General features: G+C 37.8%; 2 protein-coding genes across 2 annotated transcripts; one reads left to right on the forward strand and one right to left on the reverse strand.

Moving 5' to 3' along the window:
- The first annotated feature begins 2,640 nt into the window (after nucleotides 1-2,640).
- On the forward strand, nucleotides 2,641-3,576 carry Or2ah1 (olfactory receptor family 2 subfamily AH member 1). The gene has a single exon (NM_001000294.1). It carries the CDS (start codon nucleotides 2,641-2,643, stop codon nucleotides 3,574-3,576), a length of 936 nt encoding a protein of 311 aa, NP_001000294.1.
- A 20,313-nt stretch (nucleotides 3,577-23,889) lies between these two features.
- Or5ar1 (olfactory receptor family 5 subfamily AR member 1) lies at nucleotides 23,890-24,822 on the reverse strand. The gene has a single exon (NM_001000295.1). It carries the CDS (start codon nucleotides 24,820-24,822, stop codon nucleotides 23,890-23,892), a length of 933 nt encoding a protein of 310 aa, NP_001000295.1.
- Between the last annotated feature and the right edge of the window lie 1,766 nt (nucleotides 24,823-26,588).

Raw genomic sequence — 26,588 nt, forward strand, 5'->3', positions numbered from 1 at the left:
AATCACATGTTTTATAGATGTTTTTAGCAGTTGCAGATATTAGGTGACTAAAGATGCTCTTTGGGGAAGTTGTATACACTCATAGGAATTAAGGGTTTAGTCTATTATTTGATACTCTGAAATATAGACTATGTAGAAGGCTACCAAACTTTAAATATCCTTCATATGTACCCAATTTTGTGAACATATGTCTCAAGAGACCTGAAACTGCACATTTTGATACATTTTTATTAATATTAACATTGATTTTGCTATGCTTATGTATAGACATCTATATTATAGGAGCTTCCAGAAAATTTTCTGCTCCTCTCTTCCCCTGTGGCCTAAGAGGAAAGGAAACCTGCTACTTAGTTCTTCACAAGTCCATGTCTGTTTTAGTTGTCAAACTTCACAGCCTAGTAAATTATCATCACTTCACATCACTATTTGTCCTGAACACCTTTACTTCAATACAAGCATTTGAAATGTCTGTAAAGAACACTCCATGCAAAAGGGCATAATTACTCAAACAATTTTATGTTATTACTAAGTGGTAAAATCATACAAATAGCAATCATATAATAAGGGCTCCATATAACAAAAGCTTATCATTCCTTTTATTATAATTTTTTATTGTCAATAATTATTTTCCTGTACATATGAGTTCTTTACTGTGGATCATATGACATAATGATATTATGATGATTGAACAATTATGATCAATGCCTGCTTTTGTTTCTTATTCATTATCTCATTTAACTTATCCACCAGATGCCAAATTTATGAACTAGATGATTTTTTTCTTTTTCTTCAGATGAGCTCGACAAGGCACAGACTGGTGATATGAATATATCAATGAATGAAGGAGCTAGGCATATAGGAAGGGGGATTGGAAAGCAGGCCCTTCTAGAGGACTAAACCCCTGGTCATCTGCTCTCCTAATTGTGTATTATTATGCTGTTACACAAAAAGAAATCTAATCTATTGGATAAACCATGAATGTCATTTGTTATATAGTCACTTCTAACAACCAGACTAGCATTTCTTGTTTATAATAGAGGATATAAGTGCTGTTTGGAGGATCTGTGAGCAAACTTAAAACACTCTCCTGCTCCTCTCTTCCCCTGTGGCCTAAGAGGAAAGGATGTCGGCAACTTAGTTCTTCACAAGTTCATGTTTGTTTTAGTTGCTGAACTTCACAGCCTAGTACATTTAACATCACTTCATATGACTATTTGTCCTGAAAACCTTTACTTAAATACAAGTGTTTGAAATGTCTCTAAAGAACACTCCATGCAAAAGAGTATTTTGTAAAATGTGTTCATTTCACGACCTCTAAATAATTTTTTATAAAGGCCATTCTTAAGCAGGTGTCCCAATCCCTGAGCCACTTAAAAAACCTCACATTCTTTGGAACTTTCAATTGACAACACACTTATTTTGGTAATCAAGAGTATTTATTATAGTTATTATTATACAGACATCCTCTGGTACAAAGTATCAAAATAATGCTGAAAAGGATAAGTAGAAATGATGAGAAAAGAAAACAGAATGGAGAAATGGACTGATGAATGATTGACATGTAGTCCTCAGCAATGTGTCGGTACTCAAGACTTCACCACTATTTCTAATTGTCCCCTTTAAATAGAAGGAGGTGAACCAAACATAACACTGTGTATATCTTCAAGGCAAATAAGAATAAAAAGGAGCTCTCAGTAAAATGTTCTACAAACTTTAACGTGTTTACATCCTTTTCAGTAGATATGTGAGTTCCAGGTAAATGTAGCATCATCATGTTTTGTTAGTGCTATTATCATTAGACAGTTTTAGTTAGTTTTCTTTGGATTGATTTCTATGTGCTGCATAAAATTCTTCAGGTATTATTTATTAATAATTACCATTCTTATATGGTTTATTATTTTTATTTTTACTATTATTATAACATAAGTTCATTTCATATCACATAACATGAAAGTGGAGGAATGAAGAATGAGTTATTAGTTATTACTTACCTCATATCTACTTTCTCTGGTTGTCAGTCTTCACTGTGTTAGGATGGCTGCACAGTGTAACACTTATGAGGGTTAGTGATGTGGCACATGCTGTGACCTTGGTGTTATTGATTAGTAAGTTGTGTACAGCATAGTGACCCTCAGTATTGTCTCTGTGGATGCTGTTCCCTTCTGCCTTCCTGTTAGTTGGGTTTCAGGTTTCTCTGCATAGCTCTGTAGCCTTGGCTGTCCTGGAACTTCTGCAGACCACAGTGACCTTGAATGCAGGGATTTGCCTGCCTTAGCCTCCTGAGTGCAGAGATTAAAGGTGTGTAATCATCACAACTGTGCTTTTCATCCTTTTTGAAGTAGGTGATTTATGACAAAAATTTTGGAGAATAAATAGAACATGGGGTAATTTTGACTGGCAAAATGAAATTCTCTTTTAGAAAAGGCAACGATTCTGATCAATTATGTTAAACCATGAATTTAGCATGCAATCTTCTCTGAAATTCTTTTCCAGAAACTGAAGGACATCTTCACAATTCTGCTAAAGTTCAGATACCCAAGTTATCTATTTTTTTAAACCTCTGGTCTAAAATACTGCTCAATTGGGCATTTGGTTTTCAGGGTAGTACCTCGTTCTGTGAGAGGAAGGTAGCCTGAAAAGATGGGCCACATGAAAATAAACTCTACAGTGACTGAGTTTGTGTTTCTGGGGCTTTCATCTGATCCCAAGGTACAGCTTGTCCTCTTTTTTGTATTCTTGTTTTTCTATATGTTGTCAGTGGTGGGCAATATCATCATCATCACTATTATCCTGATAGAACCTCGCCTGCAAACCCCCATGTACTTCTTCCTCACTAACTTGTCCTTTCTGGACATCTGCTACACATCCACCAATGTCCCGCAGATGCTTTCCAACATGGTGTGGGGTAAGAAGACCATCCCATTTGCCAGTTGTGCCACTCAGATGTACTTCTCACTCTCCTTCGGAATGATTGAGTGTGTTCTTCTTGGTGTCATGGCTTATGATAGATATGCAGCCATTTGTCATCCTCTCCATTACACTGTTATCATGGACCAAAACACTTGTGTTCAACTGGCAGCCATTTCTTGGTCTAGTAGCTTCCTGAGTTCCATGGTTATCAATGTTCTCACCTTGAGTTTGCCCTACTGTGGACCAAATGTCCTGAATCACTTTTTCTGTGAAGTTCCTTCAGTTCTGAGACTGGCTTGTACTGACACTTCACTCACTGAACTGGTGGTTTTTGTATTCAGTATCATCATTGTCTTCATTCCTTTCCTCCTTATTATTGTTTCCTATGCCCGCATCCTTCTTTCTGTTCTCAGGATGCGATCAGCCTCTGGGAGGTACAAGGCTCTGTCCACCTGTGCCTCCCATCTCACGGTTGTGACTTTATTCTATGGAACTGCCATCTTTATGTACATGAGACCCCAGTCAAAGTCCTCCAGGGCTGGTGGTAAGGTCATTGCAGTATTCTACACTGTAGTTACACCTATGCTCAATCCATTAATTTACAGCCTAAGGAACCAGGATGTCAAAGGATCTCTAAGGAGAGCTCTCACAAAACAAAAGACATAAAGTCTATGTAAGGGCCCTAAGCTCAACCGCTAACCTAGGATTATTACCAGCTCAGTCAGAAGAGAGAGAATGAAAAAGATGCTTTGACCATCATCTGCCCTTCATAACAAATACATAAATCCATTTGCAGCAAAAGGAAAAAATGTTTCTTCCAAGTACATCGTAGGGCAATTATTTGTCAAAACAATTGTCTTTATTGAAGAATACAATTTTCTGTTTAGTGGTAAAGTTTGAATCTCACACTATAAAATGAATTAATTGAAATTGTCAATTTGAATTGAAGATGAAACGTTTTTTATTCAAAGTATGTTTATTATTTATTTATTATTATTTAACCTTTTTTAAAACCCAGTTGTTATCTCCCTCCCAGTTTGTTCTTCAACAGTTCCCCATCCCATTCCTTCTCCCCATTCCTGTCTCTAAGAGGATGTCACACACACCCCATCATATCTCCCCAAACACTAGGGCCTCAATTATCTAAAGGGTTATGTGTGTCTTCTCTCATTGAAGCTAGACCAGGCAGTCCTCAGCTGTATATGTGTTGGGGACCTCATATCAGCTAGTGTATGCTGCCTGGTTGATAACTCAGTGTCAGAGAACTTGGGGGTCAACTGGTCTTGAGACCACTGGTCTTCCTACGGGATTGTTCTCCTCCTGAGCTTCCTCCAGTCTTTCCTTAATCCAAGTACAGGGGTCCCTGGCTTCTGTCCATTCGTTAGGTGTAAGTCTATGCATCTGACTCTTTCAGCTACTTGTTGGGCCTCTTGGAGGGCTACCATGGTAGGCCTCTGTCTGTAAGCACTCCATAGCATCAGTAATAGTGTCAGGCATTGGGAGCATCCACTTGAGCTGGATCCCAATTTGTCCTGGTTACTGTATCTCCTTTCTCTCAGTCTTCTTATCTCTCCCTAAGTAATGTAAATGATTTTGACAAGAGAAATGTCAACCCTCAACACATGTAGAATTGTAGGTTGTCTTTTTTTGATGTGAAATCCCACAATTTTGATAGTCTTACGGTCTCCCTGTAGTCTACTTTTGATTCAAAAGTACTTTTCACTGATCTTATCACAAATAGACTTGGTCAACTACCCCTCCCTTCAGGACTCAGGGAATTCTGCACAAGTGGAGGTGGTAAGAGAGTAAGAACCAAAGAGAATGGATGACCCCAGAGAAACAAGGTCATCTACACACAGCATCATTAATGAACATATGAAAACAGAGGGACTGAGGCAACATGCACAGGACCTGCTGCACAGGTCTGCACTAGTTGGGGTCCTAGAGATGAGAGGAGAAGTAGACAGAAACACAACCATCCTGAACCCCAAAGCTAGCTACACTTAAAATTGAAAAACAGCTTTCTTGAAGAGAGCCTCACTCAGGAAACAAACCACTCAATGGCAGACCCCATGCATAGCAGTAAATGCCCGACAAATAGATTTCAACAGCCTCTTTGGAACTTCTTTGTCTCACAGTGCTCTGCTGGGGCATTTTTATTTTTTTAACTTACAGATCCTTTGCACATATATTATGGTTTCTATTTTTTTTAATGGTACTCTTGCGTGTAATAACATGTGTCTCTGTATCTATATATGTTTCTCATGCATTTTCTTTGGCTCTTTTACATCTGGTTGAATTATCCTATTCTGACTTGTTTTTTTGTTTGTTTTATTTCACCTTTATTATTATTCCTTCTAGGTCAGTTTGTTTTCTTATGAGAGACAGAGACAGTTTGGATCTGGATGAGAGGGGGTGTGAAGAAGAACTAGAAGGAGTTAGGGGAGGACGAACCCTAGTCAGAATATATTGCATAAGAACCTTTATTTTCAATAAAATATGTATTTAACTAATAAATTATTTTGTTTTTTGTAAGCTATATTGAATGACAATGTAATATAATATTAGATAAAATAAAACATTTTTATAATCACTTATAATAAATACACAAATTAATATTTATGTACATATAAATAATGTTCTTACCACTATCACACTGGGATGACTATAATTTTGAGAAAGTAATCATCAGAGCATTCTGAGAAAGTAAGCATCAAACACACTACAATAAACAGGGTGTCCTCTGAACTTTATATAAGTACCAGAAGGAAGAGTTCCAAGATAGTAGATAAGAACAGTTGTCTCAGCAGAAGGATTGGGGGTTTCTGGATAGGAAACCCAGAAAGGGGATGACATTTGACGTGTAAATAAATAAAATATCCAATAAAAGGAAAGAGAGAAAGAGAAAAAGCACAGTAACAGAACCAATTTGGAGAGCAATAGGAGGTGCCCAGGAAGGCAGGGAGTTGCTAGGCCATGTACCAGCTGGCACGCCTGTGTGTAGAAACATGTGTGATTCTGCATCTAAACATGCCTCTCTCCTTCTCTCTGACTGTCTCACTCTCTTTCTCTTTCTCTGTCTTTATCTCTCTGTTTCTGTCTCTCTGTCTCTTTATCTCTCTCTGGGTCTTTCACTTCTGTATGATTTGTTCTATTGTGACTTGTTTATTTCACGATTACTATTATGTCTTAGATGTCTGTTTTCTTTTTTTCTTAATAAAGGAAAAATTTATTATGGAGATGATCAAACACACAGCAAATATCTCCATGGTCACCTCTGCTGTGCTCCTTACCTAGAGTCTGTCATTAGGATTTGCTCACTTTTTCCCCCCATCTTTATTAAATTGGGTATTTCCTATTTACATTTCAAATGTTATTCCCTTTCCCGGTTTCCAGGCCAACATCCCCCTAACCTCTTCCCTCCCATTCTATATGGATGTCCCCTCCCCATCCTTCCCCCCATTATTGCCCTCTCCCCAAGAATCCCTTTCACTGGGGTTCCAAACTTGGCAGGACCAAGGGCTTCCCCTTCCACTGGTGCTCTTACTAGGCTATTTATTGCTACCTATGAAGTTGGAGCACAGGGTCAATCCATGTATAGTCTTTGGGTAGTGGCTTAGTCCCTGGAAGCTCTGGTTGCTTGGCATTGTTGTTCATATGGGGTCTCGAGCCCCTTCAATCTATTCCAGTCCTTTCTCTGATTCCTTCAACGGGGGTCCCGTTCTCAGTTCAGTGGTTTGCAGCTGGCATTCGCCTATGAATTTGCCGTATTCTATCTGTGTCTCTCAGGAGAGATCTACATCTGGTTCCTGTCGGCCTGCACTTCTTATTTTCATGCATCTTATCTAGTTTGGTGGCTGTATATGGCCCACAAGTGGGGGCAGGCTCTGAATGGGCGTTCCTTCAGTCTCTGTTCTAAACTTTGCCTCCCTATTCACTCCTATGGGTATTCAGGTTCCCCTCTAAAAAAGGAGAGAAGCATCCGCATTTTGGTCATCCTTCTTGAGTTTTATGAGTTCTATGCATGTAGGGTAATTTGAGCATTTGGGCTAATATCCACTTACTAATGAGTGCATACCATGTATGTTTTTCTGTGATTGGGTTACTTCACTCAGGATGATATTTTCCAGTTCCATCCATTTGCCTATGAATTTCATAAAGTCATTGTTTTTGATAGCGGAGTAATATTCCATTGTGTAGATATACCATATTTTCTGTATCCATTCCTCTGTTGAAGAATAGGGTTATTTTCAGCTTCTGGCTATTATAAATAAAGCTGCTATGAACATAGTAGAGCATGTGCTTTGTTATATGTTGGAGCATCTTTTGGGTATATGCCCAAGAGAGGTATAGGTGGGGCCTCAGGTAGTGCAATGTCCAATTTTCTGAGGAACATCCAGACTGATCTCCAGAATGGTAGTACCAGTCTGCAATCCCACCAACAATGGAGGAATGTTTCTCTTTCTCCACATCCTCGACAGCATCTGCTGTCACATGAGTTTTTGATCTTATCCATTCTCACTGGTGTGAGGTGAAATCTCAGGGTTGTTTTGATTTCCATTTCCCTTAAGAATAAAGATGTTGAACATTTCTTTAGGTGTTTCTCAGCTATCCGGCATTCCTCAGCTGTGAATTCTTTGTTTAGCTCTGAACCCCATTTTTAATAGGGTTATTTGTCTCCCTGCGGTCTAACTTCTTGAGCTCTTTTTGTATTTTGGATATAAGGCCTCTATCTGTTGTAGGATTGGTAAAGATCTTTTCCCAATCTGTTAGTTGCTGTTTTGTCCTAACAAGAGTGTCCTTTGCCTTACAGAAGCCTTGCATTTTTATAAGATCCCATTTGTTGATTCTTGATCTTAGAGCTAAGCCATTGGTGTTTTGTTTAGGAAATTTTCTCCAGTGCCCATGTGTTTGAGATTCTTCCCCACTTTTTCTTCTATTAGTTTGAGTGTATCTGGTTTGATGTGGAGGTCCTTGATCCACATGAACTTAAGTTTTGAACAGGGTGATAAGAATGGATAGATTTGCATTCTTCTACATGCTGACCTCCAGTTGAACCAGCACCATTTGCTGAAAAGGCTATCTTTTTTTCTATTGGATGGTTTTGGCTCCTTTGTCAAAAATCAAGTGACCACAGGTGTGTGGGTTCATTACTGGGTCTTCAATTCTATTCCACTGGTCTATCTTCCTGTCTCTGTACCAATACCACACAGTTTTTTTTTTTTTTTATCACTATTGCTCTGTAATACTGTTTGAGTTCAGGGATAGTGATTCCCCCGGAAGTCCTTTTATTGTTAAGGATAGTTTTAGCTATCCTGGGTTTTTTGTTCTTCCAGATGAATTTGCAAATTTTTCTGTATAACTCTATGAAGAATTGGATTGGAATTTTGATGGGGATTGCATTGAATCTGTAGATCACTTTTGGTAAAATATCCCTTTTTACTATATTAATCCTGCCAATCCATGAGCATGGGAGATCTTTCCATCTTCTGAGATATTCTTCAATTTATTTCTTCTGAGGCTTGAAGTTCTTATCATACAGATCTTTCACTTGCTTGGTCAAAGTCACACTGAGTTACTTTATATTATTTGGGACTATTATGAAGGCTGTTGTTTCCTTAATTTCTTTCTCAGCTTGTTTATCTTTTGCATAGTGGAAGGCTACTGATTTATTTGAGTTAATTTTATACCCAGCCACTTTGCTGAAGGTGTTTATCAGGTTTGTGGTTCTCTGGTGAAAGTTTTGGGATTACTTAAATATACTATCATATCATCTGCAAATAGTGATATTTTGACTTCTTCCTTTCCAATCTGTGTCTTTTTGACCTCCTTTTCTTGTTTGATTGCTCTGGCTAGAATTTCAAGAACTATATTTAATAAGTAGGGAGAGAGTGGGCAGCCTTGTTTAGTCCCTGATTTTAGTGGGATTGCTTCAAGTTTCTCTCCATTTAGTTTAATGTTAGCAACTGGTTTGCTGTATATGGCTTTTACTATGTTTAGGTATGGGCCTTGAATTCCTGGTCTTTCCAGGACTTTTATCATGAAGGAGTTTGAATTCTGTCAAATGCTTTCTCAGCATCTAATGAAATGATTATGTGGTTTTTATCTTTCAGTTAGTTTACATAGTGGATTACGTTGATGGTTTTTCATATATTAAAACATCCCTGCATACCTGAGATGAAGCTTTCTTGATCATGATGGATGTGATTGATGTGTTCTTGGATTCGGTTCGCAAGAATTTATTGAGTATTTTTGCGTCGATATTCATAAGGGAATTTGGTCTGAAGTTCTCTTTCTTTGTTGGGTCTTTGTGTGATTTAGGTATAAGAGTTATTGAGGTTTCATAGAAGGAATTTGGTAGCACTCCATCTATTTCAATTTTGTGGAATAGTTTGGATAGTGTTGGTATGAGATCTTCTATGAATGTCTGATAGAATTCTGCACTGAACCCATCAGGACCTGGGCTCTTTTTGGTTAGGAGGCTTTTAATGACTGCTTCTATTTCTTTAGGAGTTGTGGGGTTGCTTAAATGGTTTATCTGTTAGTTGCTGTTTTGTCCTAACAAGAGTGTCCTTTGCCTTACAGAAGCTTTGCAGTTTTATGAGATCCCATTTGTTGATTCTTGATCTTAGAGCTAAGCCATTGGTGTTTTGTTTAGGAAATTTTCTCCAGTGCCCATGTGTTTGAGATTCTTCCCCACTTTTTCTTCTATTAGTTTGAGTGTATCTGGTTTGATGTGGAGTCCTTGATCCACATGAACTGATTTAACTTCCTTACCTGGTATTTGTCTAGGAACTCCTCCATTTCCTCCAGATTTTCAAGGTTTTTGAATATAGACTTTCATAGTAGGATTTGATGATTTTTTGAATTTCCTTCAGCTCTGTTGTTATGTCTCCCGTTTCATTTCTGATTTTGTTAGTTTGGACCCACTCTCTGTGTTCTCTCATTAGTCTGACTAAGATTTTATCTATCTTGTTGATTTTCTCAAAGAACCAGCTTTTGTTCTGTTGATTCTCTGTATAGTCCTTTCTGTTTCTACTTGGTTGATTTCAGCTCTGAGTTTGATTATTTCCTGCCTTCTCTCCTCCTGGGTGTTTTTGCTTCTTTTTGCTCTAGAGCTTTTAGGTATTCTGTCAAGCTGCTGATATGCTGATATGCTCTCTCCTGTTTCTTTCTGCAGGCACTCAGAGATATGAGTTTTCCTCTTTGCACAGCTTTTATTGTGTCCCATAAGTTTGGGTATGTTGTACCTTTATTTTTATTAAATTCTAAGAAGTCTTTAATTTCTTTCTTTATTTCTTCCTTGACCAGGTTAAGATTTAGTAGAGCATTGTTCAACTTCCATGTTTATGTGGGTGTTCTTTCCTTATTGTTATTGAAGATCAGCTTTAACCTGTGGTGGTCTGATAGGATGCATTGGAATATTTCTATCTTTCTGTATCTGTTGAGGCCTGTTTTGTATCCAATTATATGGTCAATTTTAGAGAAAGTACCCTGAATGTTTATAAATATCTGTTAAGTCTATTTGGTTTATAACTTCTATTAGGATGTCTATGTCTCTGTTTAATTTCTGTTTCCATGATCTGTCCATTGATGAGAGTGTTGAAATCTCCTACCATTATTGTGTGAGGTGCAATGTGTGCTTTGAGCTTTAGTAAGGTTTCTTTTATGTATGTAGGTGCCCTTGTATTTAGAGCATAGATATTTAGGATTGAGAGTTCATCTTGATGGATTTTTCCTTTGATGAATATGAAATGTCCTTCCTTATCTTTTTTGATGACTTTTAGTTGAAAGTCGATTTTATTCGATATTGGAATAGCTACTCCAGCTTGCTTCTTCAGATCATTTTCTTGGAAAGTTGTTTATTCATCTTTTACTCTGAGATAGTATCTGTCTTTGTCCCTGAGGTGTGTTTCCTGTAGGCAGCAAAATGCTGGGTCCTCATTAGGTATCCAATTTGTTAATCTTTGCCTTTTTATCAGGGAATTGAGTCCACTGATGTTGAGAGATATTAAGGAATAGTGATGGTTGCTTCATGTTATCTTCGTATTTGGAAGTGAGATTATGTTTGTATGCTTGTCTTCTCTTTGTTTTGTTGCAAAACAATTAGTTTCTTGCTTTTTCTAGGGTGTAGCTTGCCTCCTTGTGTTGGGCTTTACCACTTTTTATCCTTTGTAGGGCTGGATTTGTAGAAAAATATTTTGTAAATTTGGTTTTGTCATGGAATATCTTGGTTTCTCCATCTATGTTAATTAAGAGTTTTGCTGGATACAGTAATCTGGGCTGGCATTTGTGTTCTCTTAGGGTCTGTATGACATCTGTCCAGGGTCATCTCGCTTTCATAGTCTCTGGTGAGAAGTCTGGTGTGATTCTGATATGTCTGCCTGTATATGTTACTTGACTTTTTCCCTTACTGCTTTTAGTATTCTTTCTTTGTTTTGTGTATTTGGTGTTTTGACTATTATGTGATGGGAGAAGTTTTTTTTTTTTTTTTTTCTGGTCCAATCTATTTGCAGTTCTGTAGGCTTCTTGTATGTTTATGGGCATCTCTTTCTTTAGGTTTGGGAAGTTTTCTTCTATGATTTTGTTGAAGATATTTACTTGTCCTTTGAGCTGGTAGTCTTCACTCTCTTCTATATCTATTATCCTTAGGTTTGATCTTCTCATTGGATTTCCTGTATGTTTTGGGCTAGTAGCTTTTTCTGTTTTTCATTATCTTTGACAGTTGTGTCGATAATTTCTATGGAATCGTCTGCTCCTGACATTCTCTCTTCTATTTCTTGTATTCTGTTGGTGATGCTCACATCTGTGACTCCTAATCTCTTCCCTTGGCTTTCTATCTCCAGGGTTGTCTCTCTATATGCTTTCTTTATTGTTTCTATTTCCGTTTTTAACTCCTGGATGGTTTTGTTTATTTCCTTCTCCTGTTTTGTTGTTTTTTTTCCAGTAGTTCCTTAAGGGGTTTTTGTGTTTCCTCTTTAAAGGCTTCTAATTGTTTACTTATGTTGTCCTGTATTTCCTTAAGAGAGTTATTTATGACCTTCTTAAAGTCCTCCATCATCATGATCAAATGTGATTTTGAATCTAGATCTTGCTTTCCTGGTGTGTTTGGATATTCAGTGTTTGGTTTGGTGGGAGAATTGGGCTTCGATGATGCCATGTAGTCTTGGTTTCTGTTGCTTAGGTTCCTGTGCTTGCCTCTAGCCATCAGGTTGCCTCTGGTGTTACCTTGTTTTGCTACTTCTAACAGTGGCTTGATCGTCCTATTGGCCTGTGTATCAGGAGTGCTGTAGACCTGTTTTCCTGTTTTCTTTCAGCCAGTTATGGGAACAGAGTGTTTTGCTCTCAGGCTTGTAGTTGTTCCTGTCCACTGGCTTTGAGCTGTCCCTCTGGGTGGGAATCAGAAGGGCCTGCCTCTCCTTCTCCTGTGTCCTTGTGCACAGGGGCCCCACATGGTGGTAGGAGTTTTCCTCTAGAGTCAGAAATGAGGGCAGAGAGTAATCTCCTTTGGTTTCCCAGGCATGTCTGCCCCTCTGAAGGTCTAGCTCTCCCTCCCACATGAATTGGTTGCAGGGAGCTATTTGACCAGGTCGTTCAGATCTGAGCATGGTCTGGACCGCAGGGCTCCTGCAGCTTGACTGCCCCTATCTTCCTGTGCCCAGGTGCACTATACAGTTTCCTCTTGGGCCAGGGTTGTGGGCAAAGTTGGGCAGAAGTGGCAGTTTCTCCTGCCCTGCAGTCTCAGGATTGCCCGCACTTCTGGGAGATCAGCTCTCTCTCCCACAGGGTTGGGGAGCAAGGAGTTTTGGGCAGGGATCAGTGGGATTCAAGATCCAGCTAGAAACTGGAAGTGTCAGGTCCCCAGATGTCTGTTTTCTTTTTTTTTCTTTTTTTTCTTTTTCTCCATCTTTATTAACTTGGGTATTTCTTATTTACATTTCAATTGTTATTCCCTTTCCTGGTTTCCTAATGAGTGACATAGTCAATTAGGATCTGAATGGGAAGGGATGTGGAAAAGAACTTCTAGGAGTAAGGAGAGGGGGACACTTTAGACTAAGAATGAAAGACTGGATCTAATTTTAGTAATATCTAGCACGTATAATACAAACATTTCTTCTACCTAAATTCAAGGGTCAATCAGCAAGAAGACAGCTCTAATGCTGTAGGTGGTCACCGTAAACATAAATTTTAAATATTTAGCAAGCAAAATAGAAAAGGCAATCATGAATGAAGACTTTAACCGTTAGACAGAAACATAATATTTAGAATGTGCTATGATTTACAAATAAATGTTATATACATTCTCATACACATCAAGTAAAGAAACTTACATGCTTGATACATTTTCTTCAGAATAATTGGTTGAAATGACAGGATGACATTTTAAATTCTTCCAAATATCACAAAATTAGAGATATACTTATGTGATTGCTGATAATTTAGAAACAATTATACTATTTTTTCAAAAAGAAACTAAAAACTAACAATGATATGTAGAGTTAGATTTTTTGTTTTGATAAACAAACAAAAAATGGTTGTCTCCTAACTTAACAGCTCTGACTAAAACATTCTCTCACACTGAAAAGGCCATGTGTTGGCCCAAAGCTGGTGGCTTAACAACTGAAGGCAATGATTTCCTCCATCTTTGAGTCTGTTAGTAACAGCTTCATTTCTTGTTAATTTTTCTTTTGTCAGAGCCACAATTTATGTTCAGGTACAATAATGTAAACTAAGTAATCCAGACAGTAGGGGAACTGAACTAGGTATCATCTAGGTCATGCCAAGCACATTTTTTTTAATCCCTTTTATGTTTGTTTCTTCTAACGAGAGAGAAACCCAATATTTTAGAAATACTGCATGAATACTATCTATTCACTATACATAAGCCATTTTTCAAAAAGAAACCCATTTTAAAGCTGACAAAAATGATGGCCTTTTCATCCTTCACTACATCGATTTTTCTAATGTGTAATTTCCCAGTACATGTGTGTGACATGGCAATATAAAGACTGCAGAGAAAAAATATATATAGCATTCAATGATGTGTGGTGCTTAAAATATTTACATTTTATGTAGTCACTTACTTTATAATTTAAACATCTTTATGTTTATTAACTAATACTGATTTTTACATATTATGGGTCAATATTGTAAAAAAATTATTGTTAAAATTGTGGTTTCATTATCATTTTTTAAAATACATCTCTTGTATTCCCTATTCTTATTCTCTAGTAGCTTTGCCAAGATTTACTAGTCTATTAAATGGGCATCTCATTCTACTGTGCCCAATTCCATTTAAGAGATTAAAAAATGTTAGCTGTGTTTGTAAAAATGGGTTTTTTTGTTGCTTTTTTTTGTCTTTTGTTTGTTTTGTTTTTTTTTGTTCTTTTTTTTTTTTGACCAAAAAGCAAGTCTTCATTGGCCTTGGCTTCTTGAAAGGAATAATCAAGAATGGCACCAATATCAGACCAGCCATCCTTTATGGGCTTGTAAGTGATGGAGAACTTGCCCAAGTAGTGCCCAATCTTCTCTGGTTTGATCTCTACCTGGTTGAAGGTCTTGCCATTGTAAACATCCACCATGCTGCCAACCATCTCAGGCAGAACAATCATGTCCCTCAGATGGGTCTTCACCCATCTGGCTACTCATGGGTGGCACCTTCTTCTTGGCCTTTCTCAAAGACTTGAATAGGGACTGCTGCCTCCAATGCAGGCCACGATTCAGGGTGCCACCTCTGGTGGGCACTGTACAATTGCATCAGCTGCTCATGTACAATTACTCATCCAGCAGTTGGTCAAAGTGCATATCACGGTTGGTGAACTTGTGTAAGGGGTGCTTCTTCTTCTGCTCCATTTCAGCCATCTTGCTGACTGCTCAGAAAAGTGAAAATGGATTATTTCAACAAAGTCTAGCATCAACAAAATACAGTCTGTTGTCATGAACTATACTTTTTCTAGACCTTAGTTGATCAGTATTACTATACATTTTAGGAGGTTTTTTTTTTTAAAGAACAAAAGTATAATTTCAAGATTCTAACTTTGGTATGATAACATGAGATAGTATTTATGCTAATATACATTTTATGATAAATATATCTATTTTCCAGTTTATTTGTCTACCTATGGACCATATATTATCTACAAAGGTAAATTAACCATAAATCTATCATAATTTATCCTCAAATAGTATTTTTTACCAGGTTAATTTTAAGGCCAATATTATAATACTAATATTATCATGTTTTTATTGTTTTATTTGAAAATTTTATGCATGAATATAATCTATCTTTTTCCATTAATTAATTTATTTATTCACTTTACATCCCAATCGCCGCCCCACCTTCTCCTCCCATTCTTCCACTCGCATAGCCCCTGCCCTAATCTCTAATCCCCTGTCCTCTGAGAAGGGGGTAGCTACTCATTCGGTACCATCCAAGCCTGGCACATCAAATATTTCAGGACAGAGGACATCCTTTCCCACTCGTGCTATATAAGGCAGCCTAGTTAGGTGAGCAGGATCCACAGGGAGGGAGCAGAGTCAGGAACTGCCCTTCTCCAGTTGTTGGGGTACCTGCGTGAAGACCAAGCTGCATATTTGCTACAAACATGCATGGGTGGAGGGTAGGTCCAGTCCATGTATGCTCTTTGGGTGGTGGTTCAATCTCTAGGACCCCCCAAAAGGTTCAGGTTAGTTGACTCATTGTGGAGTCCCTATCCTCTCCGGGTCCCTCAATCCTTCCTTAAACTCTTCCACAAGACTTTCAGAGTTCTCTCTAATGTATGGCTCTGGGTCTCTGCATCAGTTTTGGTCAGCTGCTGGGTGGAGCTACTCAGAGGACGGCTATGCTAGACTCCTGCGTGCAAGTATAACAGAATGTCATTAATGGTGTCAGGGATTGGTTCTTGACCATGAGAATGATCTCAAGGTAGGCGACGGTTGGTTGGACATTTCCTCAGTCTCTGTTCAATTTGTTGCTGCACTTCTTGTAAATTTTGGGTCAAAAGTTTTGTGGGTGGGTTGATATCCATATACCTGCACTGGGAGTCCTGCCTAGCCATAGGAGATGGCCACTTCAGGCTCTATATCCTCCACTGCTAGGAGTCTCAGCTAGAATAATCTTCATAGACCCTTGGAGACTCCCCCATGCCAGAACTTCATGAAACTGAAAACCTTCTTTAAGTCAAAGGACATTGTCAATAGAACAAAATGACAACCTACAGAATCTTCACCAATGCTACATCTGACAGAGGGCCAATATCCAAAATATATAAAGAACAGAAGAAGCTAGACATTAACCAACCAAATAATCTAAAAGTCATATACACTCAATCTAATAGAAGAGAAAGTGGGAAAGAGCCTTGAACCCATTGGAACAGGGGGAAATTTCTTAAACAGAACTTCAATGGGCCACGCTCTAAGATCAAGAATCGATAAACAGGACCTCATGAAACTGGAAAACTTCTGTAATGCAAAGGACATAGTCAATAAGACAAATTAGCAACCTACTTATTGTGATAAAATCTTCACTAACCCCATATCTGATTGAGGGCTAATATCCAAAATATATAAGGAACTCAAGAAGCTAACCATCAAAAATAACAAACAACCCAATCAATAAATGGGATATAGAATCAAACTGAGAATTCATAACAGAGGAATCTCAAATAGCTGAGAAGGATGTAAAGAGATGTTCAACGTCCTTAGTGATCTGAAATATGCAATTCAAAGCTACCCCGAGATTCCACCTTATATCAGTCAGAGTGGCTAAGATCAAAACCTCAGGTAACAACACATGTTGATGAGGATGTGGAGAAAGAACACTCCTTCATTTCTGGTGGGAGTGCAAACAGGTACAACCACTCTGGAAATCCATTTGGAGGTTAATCAGAAAATCAGAAATAGACCTATTTAAAGTCCCAGAAATACCATTTTGGGGATTATACCCTTTTGGGTGTAGATGCCCCACCATGCCACAGGGTCACGTGTTCCACTGTGTTACCATCAGCCGTGTTTGTGAGAGCCAGAAGCTGGATACGACTCTGATGTCCGATGACAGAAGAATGGATACAGAAAATGTGGTTCATTTACACAATGAAATATTACTCCACTATTAAGAATGAGGACATCCAGAGTTTTACAGTCAAACAGATGGAACTAGAAAATATCCTCCTGAGAGAGATACTCAGACCCAAAAGGACATGCACGGTGTATCGGTGTATTCTCACTAAGTGGATATTAGCCAAAACAAACAAACAAACAAACAAACAAACAGACAAACAAACAAACAGACAAACAAAAAACCAGAAAAACTTTAGAGAATACCCAAGGTACAGTCCGCAGAACTCAAAATGGCCAACAGGCTGAAGGGCCCAAGTGAGGACACCTCAGTCTCCCTTGAGAGAGAGAAAAAAGCAACCACAAGGGTGGAGGGAGGGAAAGACAGGGGATGGAATGGGAATGGGAGTGCAGGGAGAGGGGGCATGTTCTGGTATTGGATGGGGGAAAAGGACTGAAGCCCTGAGGACCAGCAGAAAGAATCCAAATAGGCAACCTCAGGAGGAAGGAAGTTGGGAGGACCCTCCAGAATGTACCAGAGACCTGGGAAGAGAGAGACTCTCAAGACTCAAAGGAGGGACCTTAGATGAAATGCTCTACAGTGGGGAGAGGGAACTATTGAGCCCACCTCAGCAAGATGAGCCCATCTAGCAGAAAGATGGGGCATCAAGTGAGGGGTGGGGTTGCTATCCCACAGTCAAAACTCTGACCCACAATTTTTCCTGTCTGAAAGAAATGCAGGGATAAAAATGGAGAAGATACTGAGAAAAAAGTCCAGAGACAGGCCCAAATTGGGATCCAATTCAACGGAAGGACCAATGACCTAACACCATTACTGAGGTTATGGGGTGCTCACAAAAAGGAACCTATCATGACTGCTTTCCAAAAGACCCAGTAAGTAGCTGAAAGAATCAGATGCAGATATTTGCATACAAGTAATGAACAGAAGCTTCTGACCACTCTGGTTGAATTAGGGGACAGCTGGAGGAAGCTGAGGAAGAGGGCAAACCTGTAGGAGGACCAGAAATCTCTATTAACCTGGATCCCGAGGTCTCTCAGACATTGGATCACCAACCAGGCAGCATACACCAGCTGAGATGATGCCCCCAACACATATACAGCAGAGGCCTCCCAGGTCTGGGTTCAGTCAGAGAAGATGCACCTATCTCTCGAGAGACTGGAGGCCCCAGGGAGTTTAGAGGTCTGGTGAGGTGAGGGGTAGGGACATCCTTGTGGAGACTGGGATGGGGGCTAGTTGGAGGTATGGGATATGGAACATTCAGAGGGTGTACCAGGAGGGGAATAAAATCTGGAGTGTAAAATAAATAAAATATTTTAAAAATGGGATACAGAGCTAAACAGACAATTCTTGACAAAGAAATTTCTAATGGCTGAGAAGCAGTTAAAGACACGTTCATCATATAACAGTAAATATTAAGAGTCTCTAAAATATTTTAACATACATTCAATTGGAGTTTAAATGGCAAATCTTTCCTTACTTTTTCATAGAATTCAATGTATATTTAATGCAACTAACATTAACATTCCATCACAACTTTGAATTTTCATTGGAGGAAGCAATTATTTAATGTACAAACTGATTTTGGATATACTGTGCAATTTAAATATATTAGTAAATGATACATTACTGACAGAAAAGCATACTGCAATGTGTTGTCAATTTAGCTGAACACTGGTCATATATTTGTTCAAAAATTATTTTGGGTGTTTTATTGGGATGTTTTATATAGTATGTACCATATTTAAAAATGATTATTTGAAATGATTTACCTGCAAAATGCAATTTTTACTCATCTAATAAATTGAAAACATAAAAGAAAAGTTCAACAGGGATGCAGAAGCCAGTTTACAATTGCCAATTTTACTATTTCTACTGGGTCTAAGTTTCCACAGCATACTTCTTTTCTTCTACTTTCTGATCATATTCTGATATCCACTTCAGAAAAAAAATTAATATCTACAGACTTCAGATTTCACTGCTGCTGATGTAAAGTCTGGTACTGAGTGTACTGCTATGGCTTCCAGAAAGAGTTCCCTCTAATTACACTTGTTTGAGATCTTCTGCAAATTCTCCTTTCCAAAGAGTTTAACCTCTGCCCCTGTCATAACCAGTTTCTTCCATACCCAAGGATAGACGACTCATGAGAAATGAGTTTTTCATTTCTGTGACCATTTGTGTGTGTGTGTGTGTGTGTGTGTGTGTGTGTGTGTGTGTAAGTTTTTATTTTTAATTTAATTTAATTTTTTACTTATTCACTTTAAATCCCACTTACTGAAACCCTCCCAGTAGTTCCCCACAATTCTTCCCTTATCCCCTTCATTTCTGAGCAGATGAGGTCCCCCCTTGGCCTTCCCTCAATCCTGGTACTTCAAGTCTCTGCAAGACTAGGTGTTTCCTCTCCCATTGAGGCCAGACAGGGCAGCCCAGTTAGAACTTATCCCATGTACAAGCATCAGGTTTTGGGATAGCTCCCATTCTAGCAGTTCAGGGATCCAGAGTCTTAAGTCCAACCAGTGCAAGGCTTCTGCATCATTTCTCTGTTCTCCTTCTTTGTCAGCCAGGCAAGGATGGTAAGGTGACACATGACTGTGAAGGAGAAAACATTACTATGTTACCCACTATCCCAGGCGCAATACAGTAAGCATGGAATTACAGTTCACTGGATAAGAAAATGAACAAGTCAGTTTCACGTTTTCACCCACGAAAGCTGTATGATTTTCATTGATATTTATTGAAGTGTATTACACACTAAGCACCCTGACATACGTCTAAATATTAGCTGTGTCATATAATCATGTATATGTACATATTCATGTGTATTCTCTCCACATTTTCATACAAATTATTTATTTAATATTCTTTAGCATATTTTATTACTGGAAGTAATAATTTATAAACAGAAGTCTAATATAGTTATATTTATAGGACATGCAAGAATGGCTACTTAATTATTGAATGAATTTAACTATTCTCCTCTTAGAGTTCAACTCATTCATTTCTGTTTAATTCAACAAATGTTAATAAATGCTTATTACATTTTTTTTAAAAAGAAATGTTCAACATCCTTAGTCACCAGGAAAATACAAATCAAAAGGACTTTGAGATTCTGCCTTACCCTCATCAGAGTGGATAATATAAAAAGTATAAGCGGCAGCACATGCTGGCAAGGATTGGAAGCAAGGGGAACAATCCTCCATTGTGGGAGTGCACATCCACTCTGGAAATCAATCTGGCCTTTTCTCAGATATTTGGGACTAGATCTACCTAAAGACCAGCTGTACCACTCCAGGGCTTATACGCAAAAGATGTCTACCAAATCACAAGGCACTCGCTCTTCTATGTTCATAGCCACTATATTCATGATAGCCATAAACTGTAAACAAGTCAGATGTCTCCAAACCAAAGAATGGATAAAGAAACCATTTCTTTTTTTTTTACACAATGAAATACTGCTCGACTATTAAAAACAAAAACATCATTAAATGCAGGACAACGGATGGAACTAGAAAACATCCTGAATGAGGTAACCCAGATAGATACAAAAGGTCATGCTTGGTATGTATTAGCAATAAAGTACAGGATACCCATGCTACAAATCACAAACCCAAAGAAACTAAATAACAAGGAGGCCACAAGGGAGGATACTTGAATCTCATCCAGAAGGGGAAATAGTCATCAGAGCTAGATGGAGGGAGGGTATTGGGTGGAAGAAAGGGAAATGGTGTGGTGGATCAATCTTGGGGGAGGCCAGGGAGATAGGGCTATGAGAGTGAATGGAAATTGGCTGTTGGGAGCTGGGTGTGGCATGGGTTGACCTCTAGTGCATCTATCTTGATTACACACCTTACCTTCATGCTAGAGAACATCTGGGAAGAAGAGGCAGAAAAAGTGCCCCTGGAAGATGGGGAAGAGGGCTCTGGATAAGACTTGGTTATTGCATACCTAAATCAGCAGCAGCTGTGGTAATTACACAAGAGCTCTACAGAATTGAAATTTTTGTTTAATTCTTTTAATTTTACCTAAGCTATCATAGACTAAGAACATGGTCATCAAAACCATTGTGTTTCCCTAACTCCAGTTTCATCATTTCATGAAGTGGAGCTATAGGCAGAGAAGGTAGCTTGATGCTACAGTTCTAAAACATGTATGCAGCTCAGATTTCAGTCTTTATCACAATCAATCAATTAATGATTGCAGGTAGACTTTTAGGTGTTCATATCTTTCTCTAGTATGAGAATTTGGACTGGATTCCATTGGCTTTCTTCCATTCTAAGGATGAATGAACATTCATTAGGTTGATGAACCTGTGATGCATAATTAATGTTTCCAAACTCTTAATCCTCCCTTTATATTTCCCAGTTTTCCAAGGGAGCCTTTCTGTTAAAGTACAGATGCTTTGAGCTGCAGCAGAATTATGTACACAACATTATTGTAGCACATTGAAATATCAGCATTTATTAATATAGAATTACTAAAATATGGTAGATTTCTGCTAGAACATTTCCAGATGTTCTAGTATGTGTCTGAGAGAGAGACAGCACTATTAATATTTTCTCCAGAATATTTGGTGACAATCAATGTTGTCTCCAATAAGATGGGTAAAATCTTCCTCCAAGAACATTGCCTTACCTAGTTCTCATTTTGTTACAGATGAGAACATCCTGGATGATGAGACTAGGAATGGGTTATAAAGAGGTGATGATGGATGTGCAATGTATAATAAGACTTTGTGTGTTTTAAGTGGATTTCTTGAGTTTGGAGAACAGTGGCTGGAATAAGGAAGAATTTACAGAGAGCAAAATTCTATGCTAGAATAAAGTCTGAAGCATAGGCTTCTGGAAGGCAGAGTGCTGTAATGTGGCTATGTGACATGATTTTGGAGAACAGTGACTATTCTCAACTATTTGTAAGCTACAAGCTCCTTTCTTCTGAAGGAATTAACTTCTTGTCTTTAAATTGTTACCAGATAATGAGGACATATTTCACTTTTGCCAAGAAGCTCTCACCAGCACAATCAGCTCAAACAACTGCTTCTGATATCATACCTTATGTGGCTAGTATAAACTACCTAGTTTATTTTCTTGCTTTTAACTTTTTGGCCGAAGCATTAAAGATGATTCAAATGCCATATTCCTCATAATATTTTTTCTCATTTTTGGAGAAGATAACTTATATTTTGTGAATTGATAAACATTGTCATTCTTTTTAAATATTTATCATTAGTTTTCCTGTTTTGCATTTGTTGTATTTATCTAGGAGGATAAAATAAAGTATATTTCTTGTATTTTCCATCAATCTTTACCACAGATTTAAATATTCTCACATAAGTTCAGATAGATCAAGTACAAGGCAAGTGCAATTGAATCTCTCTTTTATATATCTATACAGAGCCATTTCATTCAGTTTTGGTTTATTGCCACTAAGGAAGCAATATCATCAGTGGTTTTAGAGAAGACCAATGATTATGAATTTTGCAACCTATTATGGGGAATATGATTAATATATTTATTACTTTAATTATTATTGTAAGAATGTCCAAAAGTTGAAAGACCTGAGTCCTTTTAAACCTATAGAATTTATTGAACTATTAATTATGCAAACTCATAGTATCAATAAAATATGAATTTAGCCTTCATTATAGTGATAAAAAACTGATGTATATAGAGATCAAAAGATTTAATTGACAGAGCTGGTAGGATTGAGATCAAAACCATGATGATTGAATTTATGTCTATAATTGTCTTATATGTATGGATTTATGAAAATACTTCAATCTACAACTGCAGCCTAAAAATTAAAAAGAAAATTCACCTTCGGTTTATTATCACACATTGGTGGTGTGATTATGGACAGTCATAAACACAGATAGGCAACTTATAAACCAAAAATACAATATGTAATTATTGCATACTAAACATTATTTATATGATGGGAAAGTAGTAAGGGACATGGTGCCAAGTTTAAATGTTGTAAGATTTGCTATTTAGAGTTGAGCAATCCAGTGTCTTATTGTCTAAACACTCACTCTCTTCAAGCCTTGGGAATTGTCACAGAACAAAAGAAAGAGACTGTAGGACTCAGAGGTGGAGGATTTCTATAGTGAAACACTATTTTTGGCTATGACAAGACTGATGCACACATGGATTCACAGTGCTTGTGACTGTGCATACAAGACTTGCACAACATTAAGCCAGAGAAAATGCCAGCATAGAAGGGGAAATTGGTCATGAAGTCTCACTCCCAAATCAGGAGCTATTAGCAATTAATGGCTGCCGGGGGCAAGAAGTGTAAGTTTTCATTCGGAATGCAGCTCCTCGGAGACTAGCCATACTCCAATAGAGGGTCATACATCACTGCACATAGAACATCACTAAGCAAACTCACTGATTTAAAAGAAGTGAATGTGAACCTTGGAGGGAAAAATAAAACAAGAAATATAGGAGGAATGGGAGGAGAGAAAATGGGGGAGGTGATTTTATTGAAACACATTACATGAAGGTATAGAATTCACGAACATTAAGTTTTTAATGCTAAAAGGTAAAGTGGGGAGATATCAGGTAACTTGATGAAGATTACATAGCTCACCGTCACAGAATTGAATGCTAGTTGTTTATAACCTAAGTGTTTATGATGGGAAGTATGGTCCTTGGATCAGCTTATATACCATTAATTTTGACAAGCTTGTTGATTTGCTAGTGCCTTAATTTTATTATCTGTAAAATGAGGTAATTTCCACCTCTCACAGTTGCTAATGAAACTTGATGAGATTTACATTGCAAACATTCTAGAAATTTTTTCCAAGTTTGAGATATGTTCAGTAAGGATTTTACACTTTTGGTATCCTAACAATTTCCTTCTGCTAACTTTTTTACCTTTAGATAATTGTATTTTAATCCTTTTAATTATTGAGGTTTCTTTCCAATCAGTTTTTTGAAAGCCGCTTTCACATCTTTGTTCCTCAAACTGTAGATCAAGGGGTTCAGCATAGGAATGATAATTGTGTAGAACACAGAGGCCCACTTGTCTTGGTCCAGGGAGTAGCTGGATGTTGGCCTCAGGTACATGAACATGACTGTACCATAAAAAAGGGTGACACCAGTAAGATGAGACCCACAGGTCGAAAAAGCCTTTAGGCGGCCTTCAGCTGAGCGCATTCTGATGATGGCAATAAGAATAAAAGCATAGGAGATGAAGATGATAAGGATGGTGCTGAATTCAATGAATCCACACAAACTAAAGAGCAGTATCTCACTAATGTAGGTATCTGAGCAAGAGAGAGCCAAGAGTGGTGGAATTTCACAGAAGAAATGGTTGATGACATTGGAAGCACAGTAACTGAGGCTGAAAGTGAGAGATGTGTGGGCCACTAAACTCACCAGGCCAGCCAAGTAAGAGCCCAGCATTAGGACCAAGCAGACTTTTTTGGACATGAGAGTGCTATAGTGGAGAGGTCTGCAGATGGCCACGAAGCGGTCATAGGCCATGGCAGCTAGGACATAGCATTCAGCATCCACAAAACCTACGAAGAAAGCAAATTGGGTAGCACAGCTGGAAAAAGAGATAACTTTGTGCTTTGTTAGGCAATCAGCCAGCATCCTGGGAGCAATGGCTGATGAGTAGCCCAGGTCGACAAAGGAGAGGTTGCAGAGAAAAAAGTACATGGGAGTGTGAAGCTGACTGTCTGTTATGATCAGGATGATCATGCCAACATTCCCTATCACATTGACCAGGTAGACAATGAGGAAGACCACAAAAAAGATGATCTGCAACTGAGGGTCTTGAGTGATGCCCATAAAGATAAATTCAGTCACTACTGAGTGATTTTCTTTATGCATTGTTCTAAGCAGTGTGTGTGTGTGTGTGTGTGTGTGTGTGTGTGTGTGTGTGAACACTTGTGCGTGTTTAGTTAATGAGTTCCTATCACTGGAATTACCCAAAATAAGCAATTATGTGCTTAGGATATTATAGACTATTTTTTATAATAAAAAAGGCTTTCTTTGGAAGATACTCAGCCCTTTATCCAATCATTCAATTCAGGGATTATTCAGTGGCTCAGAGGACTTTAGTCAAGGTTTTGTGTCCTTTTCCAAGTGCACACATACATGGAAGATGTTGAGTTTCATGAGAGAGCAAGTTCTGCCTCTTCAGTCCCTTAGTAAGCTGTGGTCATTTACAAACAAAACCAGATATTTGACTTTGTTTTTGTTATTATCCACTGTATTCATTAGCATTAAAGATGAGGTGTGATATTCTTCTCTCTGAAACAAAGCACAGGAATACACATTTTTGATGTGTCATTTCCCTCCTTCATTAGATAGCTGTCTGTTCACTTATAGAATTAAGGGCAGCAGGCAAGCCAAACAGGATGAAATCAAGTAAGATAGAGTAGAAAGTAATTTAGAAATGGGCATAATGGCTTCAAAAACCTGAAGAGAGAAACACTGCTCTGTCAGTGGTTTGCTGCTTAACAAAGAAGTGGAAGCAGAGGGAGAGAAGCATTTATGATATTGTGGACATTCATTGTAGATAAGACTAAATTTTAAGATTAGAATTTAGTTACAAGTTGTATCCTTAGGTCTGATTTTTTTAAAACAAGGTCAGTTTACAAGATCAATCACAACAAAGAAGAATGTACAAGATATACATTATTCTAGTAGTTCATTGATTTCCACACACATATCTGACAACTCATTCTTTGTCCATTGTGTACATTGGTACCTCCATTAGATCAATTAATAAGCAGAATGGAAAGATCAAACTATAAGAAATCATTTGGAGAGCACCTTTTGGTCAATAGCTTATTTTTTTTAACTTACAAAGAAGCCTAAGAAATCAGTAAGAAGAGCTCAGAGTTTTCTATGGATGTGATGACTGAATAAAAATATAAAGACAGTTGTGAATGTTGTCTATTATGTTATTTGTGAGTCTCATTTTTAGAGCATAAAATTTAGCTTTCTAAAACTATTATTCTAATTTGGGGTCAGGAAAGGTGGTACATATCTTAAGAGCACATACTGATATCACAGAGGATTGGTTCCTTACACTGATATCAGGCAGTTTACTAGCACCTGCAACTCTCGCTCTGGTAAATTTCAGTTCATCTTTTGAATTCTATATGAACCTGCATATACTTGGGCACGTGCATGTGCATGCTCATCCATATATACCCTCTCACACACAGACCCTTCTATAATTGAATATACATTTAAAATTTGACATAAGATTTTAAAACATGATTATAAAATTTTATCATTCTTGATAACACAGAACTTTGTGTTTGGTTATAAATAACTTTAATATGTAAAAAAGAAAATGCTCAAATAATCATGTAGATAAATATAAATTAAACAAAAGTGAAATATTGATAAATATGTATATATGAATACATATATAATGGAATTTTGGTACAAGTTTTGACATGACAATAAGTGAATTAAAGTCTTTATCATTGTTAGTAGAAATGCAAAGTATACAAGTACTCACTCTCTTATAAAAATAAACCTATATCTTGATTTTATGAATCATCCATCAAAAATGTAAACAAATGAATTGCTCATGCATAGGAGACATGTCTAATAGACTATAGTGTGGGCACATGATG

Source organism: Rattus norvegicus, chromosome 3 (genome assembly GCF_036323735.1).
Source record: "Rattus norvegicus strain BN/NHsdMcwi chromosome 3, GRCr8, whole genome shotgun sequence".
NCBI classification, from domain to species: Eukaryota; Metazoa; Chordata; class Mammalia; order Rodentia; family Muridae; genus Rattus; species Rattus norvegicus.